Source organism: Dryobates pubescens, chromosome 37, assembly GCF_014839835.1.
Source record: "Dryobates pubescens isolate bDryPub1 chromosome 37, bDryPub1.pri, whole genome shotgun sequence".
Classification (NCBI taxonomy): Eukaryota; Metazoa; Chordata; class Aves; order Piciformes; family Picidae; genus Dryobates; species Dryobates pubescens.
Window position 1 is genome coordinate 677,358 of NC_071648.1, and position 18,688 is coordinate 696,045.

Consider the following 18,688-nt stretch of genomic DNA (forward strand, 5'->3'; position numbering starts at 1 on the left):
CCGCGCTGTTTGCGGTTCTTGTTTTCACCCTGTCCTTGGACAGCTGAGGAAAAACAGCCACTGCTCTTTAGTAATCCCAGCCTTGAACACAGCTCTCTTGTTAAGCCTGCCCACCAAGGACCAGGGCATGTTTGCTAGTAACCAGCCACAGTGATATTTCCCCCCTCCCCGCCTCGCAGTTGCTGTGGAACTTGACTAGAAGCAGTTGGTTAAAATTGCCTCTCCTCTGCATTTAGAGCAGCACCTGAGCAGTGTCCCATGGAAGCAGCATCTTGCCAACCCCCACTGCCATGACTGAGAACTCTCCTGATTTGCTCTACCAGGCCTTTGATGGCAGCAGCCCAGCCTTACTGGGGCAGACTTTCAGCAGCTTAACTGTCACTTGGCTAATTGATTACTAGCCAGAACATGAACTCAGTTTTACTGTTACCCTTCTAAATATGCCTGCAAGGGGAAAAAAAGCTCAAGCCCCCAGCTTAAACATTTTCTGTAGTCACAGAGTATCTGTAGTAAACCAGGGGCAGAACCAGCTTTCCAAAACCTGAATCCCTCCCCACCAGTTCTCCTTTCTCGTGGAAGTAGCTCTGTGCCAGCTCAAACCAGGACAAGACTGCTAGGGTTCATGGCCAAAGGACTTTTTTGTGTAGAATATTTAACCCACCAAGCTTCATCTTACAGTGTAAGCCCCCTCAAGATGTCTGTTTAGAAAGCTGCTACCCAGCTGTAGTCCATTCTCCTTATTTTCCGAAGCTCTTTTTCCTGGGATTTAGACAGTTTGCAGGGCAGCTCTCCTAACGACTCCACAGGACTTGCATCGCCTTGCTCCATTTCAGTCACGTCTCTTTCCTCCTCTGAATCATCCTCTGCTTCTTCACTTAACATTTCCACTTCATCAGCAACTTCCTCAGCACTGTAAGAAGATGATTGGAAGCAAGCAGTGAGCCACTTTCAGCACCTTCCTGTGCTGAGTAAAACAAAACCAACCTGTCATAGTTTAGAGCAGGACAGATTGCTCTTTTACCTCTTTCAGAAGGGGCAAAAGAAAAACCACACACTCACAGGATGGGAGAATAGTGGAAAGTTTAAAGGGAAAGGCTGTTTAGAATTACACTGCTACAGTGGTATAGTGCAAAGCACACAAAATACAAAGAAAGCCACACAAAAGCTCATTAAACCACAGCTTCACACAAACCGCCCCCTGACAAACCCCAGGCTTCCATGCCCGCCCCCCACTCCCTACCAGGCCTCTCTACCCTCCATACCACTCCATATATGACATGGCACAAAATTCAGCTTGGCAACTCCAGGCCCCAGTTAAGCTGCTCCAGGCCTGATTGGCAGCATTGCCAGAGAGCAGCCAGGCAGAAAGGGACATGGGGGTACTGGTTGACAGTAGGCTGAACATGAGCCAGCAGTGGGGCCAGGAAGGCCAATGGCAGCCTGGCTTGTATCAGGAACAGTGGGGCCAGCAGGAGCAGGGAGGTCATTGTGCCCTGTACTCAGCACTGGTTCCACACCTTGTCCTGTGTCCAGTTCTGGGCCCCTCAGTTTAGGAAAGATGTTGAGCTGCTGGAAGGTATCCAGAGAAGGGCAACAAAGCTGGGGAGGGGTCTGGAGCACAGCCCTGTGAGGAGAGGCTGAGGGAGCTGGGGTTGCTTAGCCTGGAGAGGAGGAGGCTCAGAGGAGACCTTCTTGCTCTCTACAACTACCTGAAGGGAGGCTATTAGGCTTCTCCTAATAAATGTGGGTCAATAGAAGAATGAAGCGTGTTAGAAATCTCCTTTTAAACACAGATGTACATATTCCAAAGTAACTTCAACAGCTGAAGAGAGTTCTGAATTTCTTCTTACCTTTTGCTCTCTTTGGAGATGAGCAGTGAATTAATAAATATGGTGCAGAGGAAGGACGCAGATGGCAAAACATGTGCTGGAGTGTGCAGAAGCTGCAAAGATAAACCAGAAGCCTCATGAAAGCTTTTGTCACTTATGGCTTTGTTTGCACACTGACTGTAATTACTCCCTACCTCTTTGACTGCAGGTGACTCTTGCTCATGCTTCTTCTGAACGACTTGTTTTCCAAGGTCTGTGTCCTCTTGTGATTGAGGGTGCCTGTGCTTTCCCAACAGCAAGCTGAATGGGGTCACAGGAAGACTTTCTTCTACTGCCAGCTGGAAAAAAGTGAAAGTTTTCAGTACAGCTGCAGTGTCAAAAACCTAAGTTCCATCTTGTTTTAAGTCACTAAAATTCAGAATCAACTCAGGTGACAAAACTCTGTGCTCAAGTTAAACTCGGCTGAGCCACGTGGCTCTTTGTACTCTTGCTCTGTCAGACACCCTGAGAGAATCCTACACAGATTTGGATTCAGGAACACTGCATTTCAGTTGCTTGATGTAGCAATTAACTCCCATATATGGAAGCTGGCATGTGTGCCAGAGAAGCCAAGGATGGCTTTCAGATTCCACCTATGACTAAAAGATCATTTGCACCTCCAGCATCATCTGCTGAGTCATTTAATTACAGAGACATAGAGATTGGCTTGGAAAGGGCCTTGAAGATCATCTTGTTCCAACCCCACTGCCATGGGCAGGGACACCTTCCCCTAGACCAGCTTGCTCAAGGCCTCATTCAAGCTGCCATTGAGCACCTCCAGGGAGGGGGGAACCATCACCTCCCTGGGCAACCTGTTCCAGTGTCTCGCTATCCTCACTGGAAAGCATTTCTTCCTGATCTCCAGTCTACATCTCCCCTCTTCCAGATTCAATCCATTCCCTCTCATCCTGTCACTCCAAGCCCTTGTAAAAAGTCCCCTCCCAGCTTTCCTGTAGGCCTTCTTCAGGTACTGGAAGGCTGCTATAAGGTCTCCCTAGAACCTTCTCTTCTTGAGGCTGAACAGACCCAATGCTTGCAGCCTGTCCCCATAGGGGAGGTTCTCCAGTCCTCTGATCAGCTTTGTGGCCTTCCTCTGGACCTGTTCCAACAGTTCCCTGTCCTTCTTCTCTTGGAAGCAAAAGAACTTGGTGCAGTGCTCCAGGTGGGGTCTCAAAAGAGCAGAGGGACAGAATCCCCTTCCTGACCTGCTGGTTACACTGCTTCAGCAGCTGTGTGCTGGGCTGCAAGTGATCCTTGCTGGTTCCTGTTAAGTTTTTCAACTGACACTCCCAAGTCCTTCTCCTGGAGACTGCTCTTGGGCCACTCCTCACTCAGCCTGTGTTTGTGCTTGGGATTGCCTGACCCAGGTGTAGACACCTTGCACTGGGCCTTGCTGAACTTACTGAGGTTGGCTAAAGTGGAAATGAAACATGGCAACTTTCCCTCTGATGCTCCTACATCAATGCACTTTAATCCAGGTACCAAACATTCCCCCCAGCCTCCAGAGAAAGGGATTGTTTCTAACCACATTCCCATTGGATTCTGTACTAGAGAGATGCTAAATTATACTTGGATCTATTTATCCAACAACCACAATCAACCAAGTGCTGCTGTTTTATCCTGCTCAGTGGGCATGAAGCACTTCATCAATGGGAATTTCAAAGCTAAAGTTTCCCAAGCCTAGTTTTCCACACAACACCACACTGGCATGTAACTGAAACTTGTTCTCAGTGAGAAGTCCCAACACACTGACACAGTTCATCCTCATCAGAACATGCAGCTCAGGCCACACTCAAGGTTCCAAGTGTTAATGGAATCAAGAGGGACTCAGGGGAAATGAGAAGAAGAGGCAGAGGCTTATTGATACTTCCTGGAAGTTTTCACAAACAGCAGTTCTGTCAAAAAAACCCAACCCAAACCACTAAGCAAACAGAGACTACTGCCCCTGCAGCTAAGTGCCTGCAACTCCACATAAGGATCTGCTTTTCCTGACAGAGGGGAATCTGAGCCTGAAAACTGAACACCACCAATTCTGAGCTGCTCTGTGCACCTCTGTCAGAGCTGCTCTAAGCAGTACCTGTCTGCTCGACGGCGTGAGCCTTTCTTCCAGGGTCTTTGTGCTAAGAGTCATCAGCTCCTGAAACACAGAATGATTTGCTGTTGGAGTATGTGGAACTGCTTTCCATATTGCCACACCTGGCCTGAAGATGCTTTCAACTGGCCCAAAAGCTTTTGTCAGTCAAGACAAACATCTCTCTCTCTCTCTGTTTTATAAAGGAAACAGGAACAGACCTAGAAGCTCTATCTAAATCTTTTGGTAAGACAAATAAAAAACCACCCAGCCACAAATTACAGAGGAAAACTGAGTATCACATGAAACATCTGGGTAACCAGCAATAATACACTTTCTAGGAGGCTGGCTAACTGAAACAGCTCAGGTCATGATCCTAAATTACCTGGTTCCTTGTATAAATGAGGCAGCAGAAACTACCAGCAGCAACAAACAACTTTGAACTTGAGCTGAGTATTAGCAGTGGAAAGCTTTTCATGTAGAACAACACATGGCTTATGCTGCCTTGAAATCACAAAGAGAGAGTCTTGCACTCAACAGCAGAACTCTGAATTAGTCTCAGTCCACATTCAGGTGAACACTTTCCCCCCCCCAGAAGCCACCTGCCAATCAGTGTTTCTTACTTGTGTCTCTGTAAGGAAGAAGAGCTGGGATCTTCTTAGCCAGAGGTATTTTTCTGAGCTGACCATTTCAGGCTCATCTCTTGGAACGAAGGCAGCGAGCTGGATCTTTAGTCTACAGAGGTTTCTCTGGATGTAGACTGGCTGTGTCTCATTTGGTTTGAACACAAACACTGCAAAACCAAGCATGACTCCTCTTGACATCACAGAATTCTTGCCTTCTATGATAGCTGTCAAAGCCCTAAGCTTAATGGTTGGGCTCAAAGTTCTTCAAGGTCTTTGCCAGCCTGAATGAGTCTACCACAGGCAGTAAGGGCTGGGCAGGATTGACTTTAAGCACTCATCTGCAGGAATTCTAACTGCAGATGCTTAGTACAAAGCCCCTTTCACAGTATTGCCATGCAGAGAACACTGGAAATTAATGTCCCTTTAGAACAACAGCTCTAGGAAGAGTAATCTTCCTTTACAGTCAAAGCCCTAAAATGAAGCTCTACAATTCAGCCACAGTTTTGCATTTACAAGAGAGGGTCAAGAACATTCATGACCCTTACCCAGAGAGGTCAATCCTGCACAGAAATTAACTGTTGGATGAAAAGATGGGGAGCAAGCATGCTCCTACAGCTACCTGAAAGGAGGCTGTAGTGAGGTGGGGGTTGGCCTCATCTCCTTATTAACAAGTGATAGGACAAGAAGAAATGGCCTCAAGTTGCACCAGGGGAATTCATTAGAAGGAGGATATTAGAAGAAACTTCTTCACTGAAAGGGTTCTCAAACACTGCAACAGGTTTCCCAGAGGGGAGGTTGAATCCCCATCCCTGGAGGTGTTTCAAAGAGGCAGAGATGTGGTGCTGAGGTTTAGCACCAAAATTGCTAACTAATGGTTGGACTCCATGACGTTAAAAGGGAGTTTTCCAACCAAAACAGTTCTGTGACATATCTGACTGCTGCTGTCAGACATGGCTCAGTCTTCCACAGGTGCAAACAGGCTTGGGTCTGTCTTGTGGCTTTCATGGGGCTGAATTCTAAGAAAACCTTTTCCAGAAATGATGCTTTCAGCTTCAGATTCCACTGGCTGTGACTTGTCAAAGAAACCTTTGTACTTACGGCTGGACTCATCTGGGAGCCAGGAGACAGCAGCAACATATTCTGAAAGGGGATCGGGCTGCAGAACTGAGATGTTGAGGTGGGTACTCCATTCCACTGAAAAGCAAACACAGCACCAGCCAGGCATTCAGTTCTGCCCCACTCCTTCACCAAACAAAAGGTCAAAAGGGAATGACACCTGGGGCCTGAACCTCTGGCAGAGGGACACAGCCTCACTTACTCCCAGGTGAACAGAACTACACAAATGCTATCAAGTGCTAGCCAAAGAAGGACGTTCTGGCCATGACTGTCGTCAGTGATCAAGGTGAAATTTGCTCTGCACGTGCACCCAAAGCACATTCATGCAGCCCAGGATGGATCTTGGCTGAAGGATGAAAATCATCACAGTTCAGCAGGACATTTGTAATGGGTCAGTCTGGAATCAAACCAGAATCACTTGAAGGTTTCATAGTAAATTCAGGTGTTAAATGTTACCACTGTAGCACACATTGAAGCTGATCTTACATGCACAACTGAGCAGGTTCCAGCAACACAGAAAGCCACAGTCAGTGGTACCAATAAGGTACTTGGAACAGGTTAGTCTCCCAAAGCACATGTTCCTACAGAAGTAAAAAGTCAAAGCAAGTTAGTAACCTTCATCTTTGTCTCTCTATGCAGTAATCACAGTATCACAGTACATTAGAGGTTGGAAGGGACCTCCAGAGATTGAGTCCAACCCACCTGCCAAAGCAGGATCACTTAGGGCGAGCAGGAATGCATCCAGGTGGGTTTTGAAAGTCTCCAGAAGGGGAGAGTCCACAACCCCCCTGGGCAGCCTGTTCCAGTGCTCTGTCACCCTCACTGTAAAGAAGTTTCTCCTCATGTTGAGGTCAAAGCCTCTATGTTCAAGCTTGAACCTGTTGTTCCTTGTCTTATTAGTGTCCACCAGCAAAAGGAGATTGTCCAGTCTAAACCCATTCTCCCTCAGCTTCAATCCATTCCCCTGGTCCTGTCTCTAGACACCCTTATGAGAAGTCCCTCTCCAGCCTTTCAGTATGCTCCCTTCAGGTATTGGAAGGTCCCCCAGCAACCTCTCTTCGTGACAGCACACAAGTGAGCATGCTGGGCCACTCTGCCAGGCAAACACAGATTTAAGAAAGGAGCAGTATTTATCTCTTCCTAATACCAACAAAGCAGATATTTGTGTGTGTGCCTACATGAATAAAGAACAAACTTCTTACATTTGTACTTCTTTCAGTACCTGCACTCATCCCTAGATGAAAGGGGAAAATCAAACGCTGCTGTGTACCCAGTGGCACATATCTGAGCATGGGAGGTACACCAGCCAGAAACAAGTATGATAAAACTGCAAGTTTGAGATTAACTTAACAGCAACTTAAGAACCACCTAAAAGCCATTCTGACGTCTTTTCTATGAACTTACAACGATGAAACTCAACATTTATATGAAGATATACAAGGGCTTGGACTACTATGAACTGGTTCTTTCTGTTCTGAGAGGTCAAGACACACAAAACAGATGGAAGACGTACCTGATTTTTCCAGGTGGATAGCAAAATGTACACTTCAGATCCCAAGTCACTGAGTCCCAGACGGTGACAGTTTCTTCAAAGCTAACAGCGAGCAAAGAGCCATCTTCTGAGAAACAGCAGCTGGTAGCTTGGTAGTTGTGGTAGCTGCCCACAAAGTCACAGCTCCAGCTCACTCTCTGCTGTGCTGCATTGAATAAAGAAGCTGGTTAATTCCAGTCTGCAAGCAAAGAAAGAAGAATTCCAAGTACTAAGGCTGCAAAAGGGGCTCAGGAGCAAGACCCTCCTGTTCCAGGAGGCTTACGTTTGGGAAAGGTACACACCTGGTCGAGGACAAGCAAACACCTAGTAGGTTTTCTGTCTGTCCTCAGTTTTGCATCTGAGTGGTGAATGCTGACAGTACAACATTCATGTTTACTTTGCCAGCTGCACTAACTGTGCCCTACAGCAGGCAGGTGTTAGATAAAAGGGGCAGTGAAGGGAGATTCGGCACGTGGTGTGCTGAAGCAGACTGCTCCTTCAGAACAGCAGCATCACTAAACATCTGAACACAGGTTACATTTCGGTCCAAAGCAGCTCAAGGATCATTTACAGGAAGTTTGAGGCTCACAAAGTGACCCATCAGCCTGCTTCCTTGCCTTGTTAAGCTGCCAGAGCAGTCAGCTGGGAGATCTTCCCCATAAATAAGCAGAAGCAAAGCGATGTGCTTACCAGAGAACATCCATTTCCCAGCATAAATAAATACATACAGCATGCTTTTGAAACATATGAGCAGGGTGAGGAAAGAAAGGAAAAGAAGTTCTCCCAACTCTAAGATATCCTTTAGAGAAGGAGACAAGTTGATGATTAAAAGACCTGCCTGTAAAAAAACCCTAGAAACAGTTCACTACTTCGAACTGCGTGGCGCCACCTAGAGGCACAGTCTAGATCTGCTCTATATACAAACATGCCTGAGGGTGTTCGGCGCAGCAACTAGGCAGCTTAGTCATCTTGGAACCATAGAACTGTTTCAGTTGGAAAAGCCCTCCAAGATCAACTCATAACACAGCAAAACTAGGCAAGAACTCCATCACAGAGGGTGCTCAGGAGAACACAACACTCCATGCAACAGCAGAAACATAAATGTGTGGGGCTTGAGGGCCTAGCTCTGAAAGGCTGAAGTTAGGATCAGAAGTTCTACAGCGTGCTACACGGTGGCAGGAAGAGCAAGTTGAGTTCGGACCACACTCACCTTCTGGGTCAGTGTCTTCCACCATGAGCCAGACTTTAAACACACGGTCTTTGCCAGTTGTTACCAGTACCAGAGAGTCATCTTCCAATTCCTCCACCTCACGGAAGCACATGTCTGTTATGTGGTCCTCATGGGGTGTATTTATCTGAGTATTCAGCTTAAAGCTACAGGGCAAAAAAGCAGAAGCTCACCACTTTGTTTCATTTGCAACTTGGGCAAGATTTCAGTGTAAGATGATTCTGGAAGGGGCAGGGAAGAAGAGGAATCAAAGCAAGCATCTTCAGCCTGAACTCTGGGCAGCCTTTCCAGTACTTAGGGAAAAAACAGTCACGAAGCCACTACACATCACAGAACTGTCAGGGTTGGAAGTGACCTCAAAGATCATCTAGTTCCAACCCCCCTGCCATGGGCAGGGACCCATCACACTCAATCAGGTTGTTCAGAGCGATGTCCAGCCTGACCTTAGAAACCTCCAGGGATGAGGCTTGTACCAGCTCCCTGGGCAACCTGCTCCAGGGTCTCACCACACTCATGGTGAAAGATCAGCTTTATTTTGCTTTGGCTCTTCCCCAGCTAGATCAGGTTGCTTAGGGCCCCACCAAGTCTGACCTTAAATGTCTCCAGGGATGGGACCTCACCCCTGGGCAACATGTTCCAGTGTTTTGCCGTTCTCACTGGGAAGAACTTCCTCCTAACGTCCAGCCTAAATCTCCCCTGCTGCAGTGTCAAACCATTGCCCTTCATCGTATCACCACAGGCCCTTCTGAACAGTCCCTCCCCAGTCTTCCTGTAGGGCCCTTCAGGTACTGGAAGGCTACTATATGGTTTCCCCAGAGCCTTCTCTTCTGCAGGCTGAACCCCAGTTCTTTCAGCCTGTTCCCACAGGAGAGGTGTTCCATCCCTCTGATCATATTTGGACCCACTCCAGCTTTTGGAAGGGCAGCTCTGTTATGGTTACCTTTGTGTTTCTTCATTAAAGAACCACAGCTTCAACTGTAACTCGGGGTCAGTCACTTCTTCTCTCTCTTCCACTGTTGCTAACCACTTGCCCTGTGCACCAAATGCAACTTTCACCAAGTCAGCTTGGTGTAAACCTGCTTGATGAATGTATTCTCGTTGCACGATATCCAACTGCAAAACAAGAAGGCCAACATCAAGTTTCCAAATTCAAGTGCAGACTGAGAGGTATCATTCATAAATCAATGGCAAAAAGAGGTTCTGAAAGCACTCATTTGAGCTGGCTGTGCTGCAGCACACACAAAATACAGGGGCAGCACAATGAGGGCATACACACTGCACAATGAGGTGAAGTGCAGGAAAGCAAATGAAGACAAAAGCTACCTTAGAGGGACTTCTGCTTACAGATTTTGGACATTTAAGAGGAGCAGCACACTGTGTCAAAGCATTTCCTCAACTATTACCAGTTAGCTGTGCTGAGCAAGTCAAACAAGTTTGTGATAAAGCTGAAAACATCTCAGCTTGGAACTCAGCCTTGCAGTAAAGCTGCTGGCTTTCCCCTCTTTGCCACATTAAGACTCTGTTATGGTTTGAGGCTGGACCTTTCTGGTCCTCCTGGAGGTCCTCAATTCTGTGGTTCTCAAAAGCATCCAGCCTCAAATCGTAACAGCCTCCTAACAAATTCTGATGCATAACTTCCTGAACAGGTTGCCCAGTTGAGGCCCCATCCCTGGAGATATTCAAGGTGAGGCTTGACAGGGCTCTGGGCAACCTGGTCTAGTCAAGGATTTCCCTGCTCACTGCAGAGGTGGGCTGGACTAGATGACCTCTGGAGGTCCCTTACAAGCAGACCATTCTATAATTCTATGACTGAAAAGAGTTAAAGATTTAGGACAAGCCCAACCAACTTACACTGAAGAGCTGTTGGTCAGTTTGGAGACAGTAGAACTGTAAGTGGCCAGGCTCTCCATTCAGGACCAAGGCTTTGGTTCTGGGATCAACCACTAGACCAGTCTTGATATTTGGACCTGGAAAGACAAAGCAGATGACAAAAGTTCTGTGAAGGGAAGTGACACATCCTGCCCTCTATGTGGAGGATTAGTTTTATTGCACTTACTTTTGATCAGACCTTGAATGCTTTTGGAGAATCTGAGGTTGCTGTCAATTATTGTAATTCCTGAAAGGAAAAGCAGATAAAGGCTTGCAAAAGGCTTCTGCAGCATAGCTACATCTGATGACAGGGAAGGGACCTCATCCAACTGTATTTCATCCCATAAATCTAGGACACCCCTACATCAAAGCAGACAGCCAGGTGACAGCAGTCACCAGGCAGCTTGATACAAGTCATGAAAGAAGACAAGATCCCTTCCAGCATCAGTGCTCTCAGGCCAGCATTATGTTCTTATGTAGTATCTGTAACTGATCTGGCACCAGCAAAACGAAGCTCCTGAAGCTTTGCATTCCACGCTGCATTAAGTGATACTTAACAACATCTCTGGGCTTACTGTTGTCTGTATGCAAGGTGCAGCACTGTGAACCATCAGCTGCCATGGAGATGTGCTCAATAGGAGATCCCAGCCGCGGAAGGAAATCCCTCTGGCAGTCTGATTCATTCGGCCACACAACCAGAACAGCTTCAACTCCACCGCTCAGCAAGTAGGTCCCTGTTCCAGTAAGAAAAATGCAGTCAGAGATTTTGCTGGAGAAATATGTTCTGTTTACAGTGGCAAAGAGGTCTCTCAAACACTCATGCTGCAACTTTGACACTGAGTTTATTTCTCCTTTTTCTGGAGGGGGGCTTTCAGTTTGCCTTCTTGGTTTTTTGGGTCATTGTTTTGTTTGAGTTTTTTTGTTGGTCTTGGATTGTTTGGTGTGGGGTTTTTTTGTTTGCTGTTTTGGGGTGGGGTTTGTGTGTTGGGTGGGGGTTTTTGTGAGTGTCTGTTAAGCTGGTTTGGGGTGGTTTTTGTTTTGTTTTGTTACTCACCCTCCACAGAATAAGCTAGATCCATGACAGTGTCATGATGCCAGTGCAGCGTGGAGTATGTGTACTCTTTCTTGTGGTGGAAATTCCTCCTGTGTGGGGAGGAACAGAACAGCTCCCTGAGCACAGCATCAGATCAAATGAAAGGAAACACTCAACCAAGTACACCATCTTCTCTTTTAACACCTAGGCTTTCTTTCATGCCATAGCAATGCAGAAGTGTCCCAATTTGAGCTGGGTACCTTTAAAAAGGAAACACAAAGCACACCTCCAGAAGGGAGAGTGTCCAGAAGATATACCAGAACATGTCATCTCTTTATTTCCTCCCATAAATCCTGAATCTCTGTAAATTTGACTGCAGAGTTATTGTCTTTCTCTTTCTTCCCTTTCTCCTCCCAGGATGCAGTGAGCTCCCTTACGTGGTGTGGCAGGAGGATGGTTCCACTCTTATCTGTGGCCTTCAAGGCCTGACTAGTTTTTACTGTGAAATCTTGGCCTGTTTAGCTCTAATGTCAGGGACTAAGGGGAGGCAGTTTCAGGCCAGCCTGAATCCAGCCTAGCAATGGTGGGTAAGAAATGGCCCTGTGGCATATGTTAAACCCCAGGTGGGGAGAAAAGGAGTACTGGGGTTTTGGTCTGATTTGGTGGAGGGTTTGTGTGAAAGGTTTTTGGCTTAACAAGCTTCTATGTTAAACCCAGATCATGCATTCCTCCATACTTTATAGGCTTTGCTATGCTCACCACTACATAACTGTAGCACTAGAGTTTGCTAATAGCCTTTCCATTTAGGCTCCCATCACTTCCCATCCACTCCAACCCTGTCAGCGTTATTCTTTAGCCCCTTTCTGGCGCAACAGAGCAACCTGCCCGCTCGTTAAACCACGACGAACGGGAGGGAAGGGTCTGCATCAGCAAGTCTCTGGCACCTGCCTGGTGCACACTGTGCACCTTGGACACGGTTCCAGCTATGGATGGGTGCCCAGGTGAATCAGGACACGCATACCATATTCGAATCTTGCCATCAGCGTGGCCGGTTGCGATGCAGTCCTCCGCAGGATGGCAGGCTACGCACGAGAACTGGTTGCTTCCACCGACTGCCTTGGATGAGCGCAGAGAAAACCTTCAAGAGTTCAGAAAGTCATGTTGGATTATGTGCCTCCTTTGGCTTTTCTTAATCAAAGCTTCAAAAGGATCACCCAGTACACATAAATGTTCTTCTGACTAGCAAAAATTGAACACCCTCTCCAGAGAAGAGTGACAGATCCATTTTTCTCTTCATTAGTTCTTGGCCTCTAATCAAGCAGAAAGGGTTCTCTCCTTCTCTCTCTCTCTCTCCCCCTGCTCCCACTGCCCCTGTTTTGGCACTGACCACATTAGGTCCCTTGTTTCAGTCCAGCACCAGCCTAAGTATTTACCTGCAAAAAACACAGGCCTGAGCTGGGTAAGATAAGCTACTGATTTCACTGCAGCACCTCACTGTGGGCCTCCACAGGAAACTTCTTATTGGCTGGCAGAGCGAGTCCAGAGGAAGGCTGAACACCTCTGCTATGAGGATAGGCTGAAGGAGCTGGGGTTGTTCAGTCTGGAGAGAAGACTCTGAGGGAACCTTAGAGCTGCCTTCCAATACCTGAAGGGAGACTACCGGAAAGCTGGGAAGGGACTTCACATAAGGGACTCTAGAGACAGGACAAGGGAGAGTAGTTTGAAGCTGAGGGAGAGTAAGTTTAGGCTGGATCTTAGGAAGAAGTTCTTCAGTAGGAAGGTAGTCAGACTCTGGAATAGGTTGCCCAGAAGTATTGTGGATGTCCCCTCCCTGGAGGTGTTTTAAGGCCAGAATGGATGAGGCCTTGAGCAATCAAGGCTAGCTGCAAGGCATGGCAGGGGGGCTGGAGTAGATGATCTTTGAGGTCCCTTCCACCTTGAACCATTCTGATGACTACATCCCCTCCAGCATAAAACCAAATGGTTGCTGATGAACACAAGATGATGTGTGCACATCATTGGATTGGATTGAACTGAATCAATACCCGACATTTTCACTCTTACCTTTGCACCAGCTTCTTTCTAAAGAAGTAAATGGTGAGATCCAACTGCTTCACTGATACCACATATTTACCCTGTCATGGTGAAACAACAACAGAGGATATACAGGTTGTGTTATGCCACATAAAAAAAGACCATGTTTCACTATGAAGTACTTCAAAGTTGGAGGTAACACATGATAGGAAAATATTTACTGTCAGCTTATTAGTAGTGGAGTTTCTTCATAAAGAAAGAAGAGGACTTGCACAGTCATTCAGTTTCAGTTTTGTTTCAGTGCTGCTGTGCTTGTACAAAAGCATAAAGAGCACAGAGAGGACAAGACCCAACCCACCCACCAGAAACAGAAGCCCCCAGAGGAGAGCATACTTCTCTTCCAAATGCGATGCACTTTGGGGACGAGTCCACGCCACTCAAGACCACTGAGAGTTCCTTGGCTTCCACAACTTGCCCTGCTGCTTTTGTAAGCTTGACTGAGATCAGCTGGAATGGACCTAACCCCCCCAAAAATAATAATCAATCATCTGTTGTCAAAAGGCTTCTCAGAACAAGCTTATGTAACGCCCTTTACAAGGAGGATCTATGTGGGGATTGAAGGGATTCTGCCTTGGGGATTCTGCCTTCAAACTAAGAAGTTTAAAACTTCAGACCAGTAGGTTAGCACCTTCTAGTATTTTTCTAAGTGGGAGAAAGTTTGTAAAAGCTTTCAAAAAATCCACTGTTTCAGGTGTTCTGACTCAAGGTTGAAGACTAGATAGTGAATACCAGTGGAACTGCAGGCACAAACCAAGCAAAGCTCTTGCTCCGAAGTGACCTTTGTAACAATATGTAAGAGTAAAGCCAAGCTGTATTTCCACTGATTTCAGGCAAAAGCTAGGGAAAAAAAAGCCTAAACTTGTTGTTGACAAGGACAAGTCTAGTTCTGTTAGCAGTGCTTCAAGTGGAAGGGTAGTCTTGAGTACCCTTCCATGATGGTAAGCACTGCTTTAAGGTTTATTGGAGAGCAGCGTAGGTGAAAAGGACCTGGGGGTCCTAATGGACAGAAGGATGATCATGAGCCAGTAATTGGCCCTTGTGGCCAAGAAGGCCAATGGCATCCTGGGGTGGATTAGAAGGGCTGTGGTTAGTAGGTCCAGAGAGGTTCTCCTTCCCCTCTACGCTGCCCTAGAGAGACCACATCTGGAATATTGTGTCCAGTTCTGGGCCTCTCAGTTCAAGGACCTCAGGGAACTGCTTGAAGGAGTCCATAGCAGAGCCAGAGATCCTGAAAAGAGTGGAACATCTTCCTTCTGAGGAAAGGATGAGGGAGATGGGGCTCTTTAGCTTGGAGAAGAGACTGAGGGGTGACCTCATTCATGTTTATAAAGATGTGAAGGGTGACTGTTAGGAGGATGAGAAGAATTTAGCTGATCATACTGTACCTCTGTTACCAGTCTGGGAAGCCACAACAAACACTGAGTCCTCAAAAGCAGGAGGTGCATAGAGTGCCACAAGTATGGATCCTACAGTGTAGGTCTGATGAAAAACAGACAAGGAACTCACTTGTGACTATGGTTCTCACCAGTGAAAAATGCTGGCTTTAAAGGAACTTGGATGTGTTAATTAAGATTCTCCATTCTAAGACAACTAAAAAGGCTTTTCTGCTTTTAACACAGATGTTAGAACAGTACTGATAAAATATGATGCACTAGATCTGCTAAAAAAACAAGAAGGGGTCTTACCCTCAATGCAAAGCAGAAAACTACAGGAAAGTCCTTCTATTCAGCAGAAAATGGAAGCAACAGGGCAGTTAACAGCCCATGTTTTAAGCCTTCACAGCAATTCCTATTCATAGAACAGAATGCTTTAGGTTGGAAGGGACCTTTAAAGATCATCTAGTCCAACCTCCCCATCAGGACATCTTCATCTAGAGCAGGCTGCTCAGAGCCCTAAACAACCTGACTTTGAATGAGTTCAGGGATGGGGCATCTACCACCTCTCTGGGCAACCTGGGCCAGTGTCTCACTACCTTCAGTGTAAAAAATGTCTTCTTTGCATCTAGTCTACATCTCCCCTCTTCTAGTTTCAAACCATCATCCCTTGTTCTGTCACTACAGGCCCTGCTAAAAAGCCTGTCCCCAGCTTTCTATTCGGCCCTTTAAGTACTGAACAGCCCCAAGGTCCTTCCGGAGCCTTCTCTTCTCCAGGCTGAACAACCCCAACTCTCGGCACAAGGGTTCCAGCCCTTGAATCATTTTTGTGGCCTCCTCTGGACCCTCTCAGACAGGTCCCTGTCTTTCTTGTGCTGAGAACTCCAGAGCTGGACAGGGTACTCCAGGTGAAGTCTCACCAGAGCAGAGGGGTAAAATCCCCTCCCTCAATCTGCTGCCCACGCTGCTGGGGATGCAGCCAAGGGCACATTTGGCTTTCTGGGCTGTGAGTGCACACTGCTGGCTCATGTCCAGCTTTTCACCAACCAAATGACACGCCTGTTGGCACAGTCACAAACTACAGCACTTTCCAAGACTCTGAACTGCAGCAAGTAGCAAAGTTGGCATGTCATTACCTATCCCATCTTTCCCTCCCCTACAAATCCTGACTTTCTACAGCGACACACACCCCCCAGCTGCCACATTCTATTCTGACACAAGCAGTGTCCACACCAGTCAGATTTGTGCCCACTTGTAGCTGCAGGAGTCCTTATCCTTACTCTCAAGAATAACTTTACCGTGTGCTCAACAGAAAGAAAACCACATACCTTAATGGCAATCCCATCCATGAAATCCCACAGCTTAATGGTGCCATCAAGAGAAGAAGAATAGAGCTGAGGAAAAAAAATGATTAAACAGGTAAGTTAAAGTGATGTATCAAAGCCAGCTGTCACATCAAATCACAGCTAGAAAGTCGAAAGGTTGATCAATGGAACTGTGATTCTGAGTGGCTGAATAATCAGAATCAGGGGGGCCAGACCAGGTCTGTGTTGCCCTCAGAGTGCAGTGAAAATACAGTACTGTTACTTTAATCTGAAATACACACTGCCATGGAGCGTGAACAACAGGACAGGCACCTGTGCTTCATCACTTCAGACTAACTGAGGACACACAGAACTCCATTCTGTGAACATTTACTACCATTTGCACCAGATTTTGCAAAGATAACAGGAAGATGCAGTCCAGCAGGTAAAAAATGCTCATTTACATACAGATCCCCCCCAAAAAAAACCAAACCCCAAACCAAAACCAACAAACCCAAGCAAACAGAGCCGAAGCAGCAGCCATCAGGAAAGTCAGGCAGAGAGCAAATGGTCAAATTCAAGGGAATTGGTCAAATCTGCATCACACCAGCACACAGTGAGGGGCAGACATGGTAAACACTCAGTTTTGCAAACACTTTTCCCCTTTCAGAGGAAGCTTTGCTAATGTATTCATTACACCATCATTCCATTCCACAGGTACAATCTTCATGCAGTTTCACATTTTCTTTTGTGGAAGGCAGATGTAACATTTACCCAGATTTCACAGTCATTAAGGTTGGAGAACACCTCCACGATCATTGAGTCCTGCTGTTAACCCAACATTGCCAGGTCACCACTAAACCACATCCCTCAGCACCACCCTCAGCTTCCAGAAACGGCGATTCCACCCCTTCCCTGGGCAGCCTGAGCCCTTTTAATGAGGATTCCCCCCCTAATATCCCGCCTGAACCTCCCCTGGTGCCACCTCGAGGCCGTTTGTCACGCCTGGGAAAAAAATGTTATCTACAGGACACGGTCTCAAGCTGTGCCAGGGGAGGTTTGGCCTGGATGTTAGGAAGAAGCTCGTCACAGAGATTGCCCATTGGAATGGGCTGCCCAGGGAGGTGGTGGAGTCACCATCACTGGAGGTGTTTAGGTAGAGACTGGATGGGGCTCTTGGTGCCTTGGTTTAGTTGATTATATGGTGTTGGATGATAGGTTGGATTCGATGATCTCGAAAGTATTTTCCAACCTGGTTAATTCTGTTCTATTGTCGCTTCCAGCTCGTTCTCAAAAGCCAGCCAACTCTCAAACACTCACGACAGCCCCCCCAGAGTCACGTAGGAGGGGGCAGAAGCCCCCCTAGAATCCCTCACAGCCCAACCTTCCCCTTCCAAACCTGCATGTGGTTGTGAGGGTTGAGCTGGATGTCCGTCACCCGGTCGGCGTGGCCCCCTATTAACCGCAGCATCTCCTCGGTTACCACACTGTAGACCTTCACGAAATCGCCAGAGGCGCAGAGCAGGTACCTGGAGGAGAAGGACGACATCAGTTACCCGCCGCCCGCGGGCGAAGGAACCCAAGCATCCCCGGGGCGCGGCAGGCCGGCAGACTCCAGCCGCCAGCCACCCCCGCTGCAGGCCTCAGAAAGGGCGGAAAGACCAAGCCGCGGTGCCACTTGCTTGGAATCGGCGGAGAAGACGGCCCTGGCCCCGGGGTGGTTGCCGCCGCCACATCGCACCACGCGCAGCCTTGCCGGCGCCACCATCTTGCCTTGGCGGAAGCCGCCACCTTTCACCCCTGACCCCGCGGCCCCTCTAGGCGCTCCTCTGCGGTCACTCTATGGTGCCTGGGAGAACCGCTCCGTGACTTCCGCCCGCCGCCGGCGCCCATTGGCTGCTCGGCTGTGACAGGCGCAGGGCAGGCTGCTCGTGCGCCCTCGTGCGTTCCTCAGGGCGCCTCGCAGTGAGGGGAATGGAGTTAGGCTAGGGAAGGGGCGGGAGTGGAGGGGGGCAAGGGAGGTGAGTGAAGGGAGTGGAGTCAGGGCAGTGGAATGGGGGGGGGGGAAGGGAAGTGGAGGGGGGGAGGGAGCGGAGTGAGGGGAGGGAAGGGGAGGGGAGGGAGGGAGGAGTGAGGAGTGTGGAGTGGAGGGAGGCGAGTGAGGCAGGTGAGGGGAGCAGGGCACGTGAGGAGAGAAGGGCGTGGAGGGAGGGGAGTGGAGGGAGGCAAGGATGTTAAGGGTTGAAGGGTGTCCTGGAGGTCTTGAGTCCAACCCCCATACCAGAGTAGGACCATAAAATGCAGTGCAGGTCATGCAGGAAGGCATCCAGTCAGGTCTTTTTTGTCTCCAGAGGAGGAGACTCCACAACCTCTCTGGGGAGCCTGTTCCAGTGCTGTGTGACCCTCACAGTAAAGTTCTTCCTCATGTTCAGGTGGAATTTCCTGTGCTGTAGTTTTTATCCACTGCCCCCTTTTCTGCCATGGGGTGCAAGTGAGCAGAGGCTGTCCCTTCCTGACACTCAGCCCTCAGGTATTTATAGACATTGATTAGATCCAGTTCCTTCATCATCCACAG

At 47.9% G+C, this 18,688-nt stretch overlaps 1 protein-coding gene across 1 annotated transcript; it reads right to left on the bottom strand.

Annotated features, from left to right (window-relative positions):
- Positions 1–484: 484 nt before the first annotated feature.
- On the bottom strand, positions 485–17,906 carry WDR75 (WD repeat domain 75). The gene is made up of 21 exons (XM_009911218.2): positions 17,796–17,906; positions 17,513–17,642; positions 16,138–16,203; positions 14,822–14,915; positions 13,770–13,894; positions 13,407–13,477; positions 12,364–12,480; positions 11,364–11,452; positions 10,885–11,043; positions 10,497–10,556; positions 10,292–10,407; positions 9,381–9,553; positions 8,423–8,586; positions 7,195–7,378; positions 6,168–6,262; positions 5,664–5,759; positions 4,563–4,732; positions 3,946–4,005; positions 2,024–2,167; positions 1,851–1,942; positions 485–910 (listed from the first exon to the last, which is right to left on the bottom strand). The coding sequence occupies exons 1-21, from the start codon at positions 17,879–17,881 to the stop codon at positions 703–705; spliced, it is 2,499 nt and encodes an 832-aa protein (XP_009909520.2). The 5' UTR covers positions 17,882–17,906; the 3' UTR covers positions 485–702.
- Positions 17,907–18,688: the final 782 nt, after the last annotated feature.

Coding starts and splice junctions, on each gene's coding strand:
- WDR75 (XM_009911218.2), bottom strand. CDS start 17,881: ATGGTGGCGCCGGCAAGGCTGCGCGTGGTGCGATGTGGCGGCGGCAAC. Junction 13,478..13,769: donor GCATCGCATTTGGAAGAGAA/GTATGCTCTCCT, acceptor TCACCATGACAG/GGTAAATATGTGGTATCAGT. Junction 5,760..6,167: donor GAACCTGCTCAGTTGTGCAT/GTAAGATCAGCT, acceptor TTTGCTTTTCAG/TGGAATGGAGTACCCACCTC.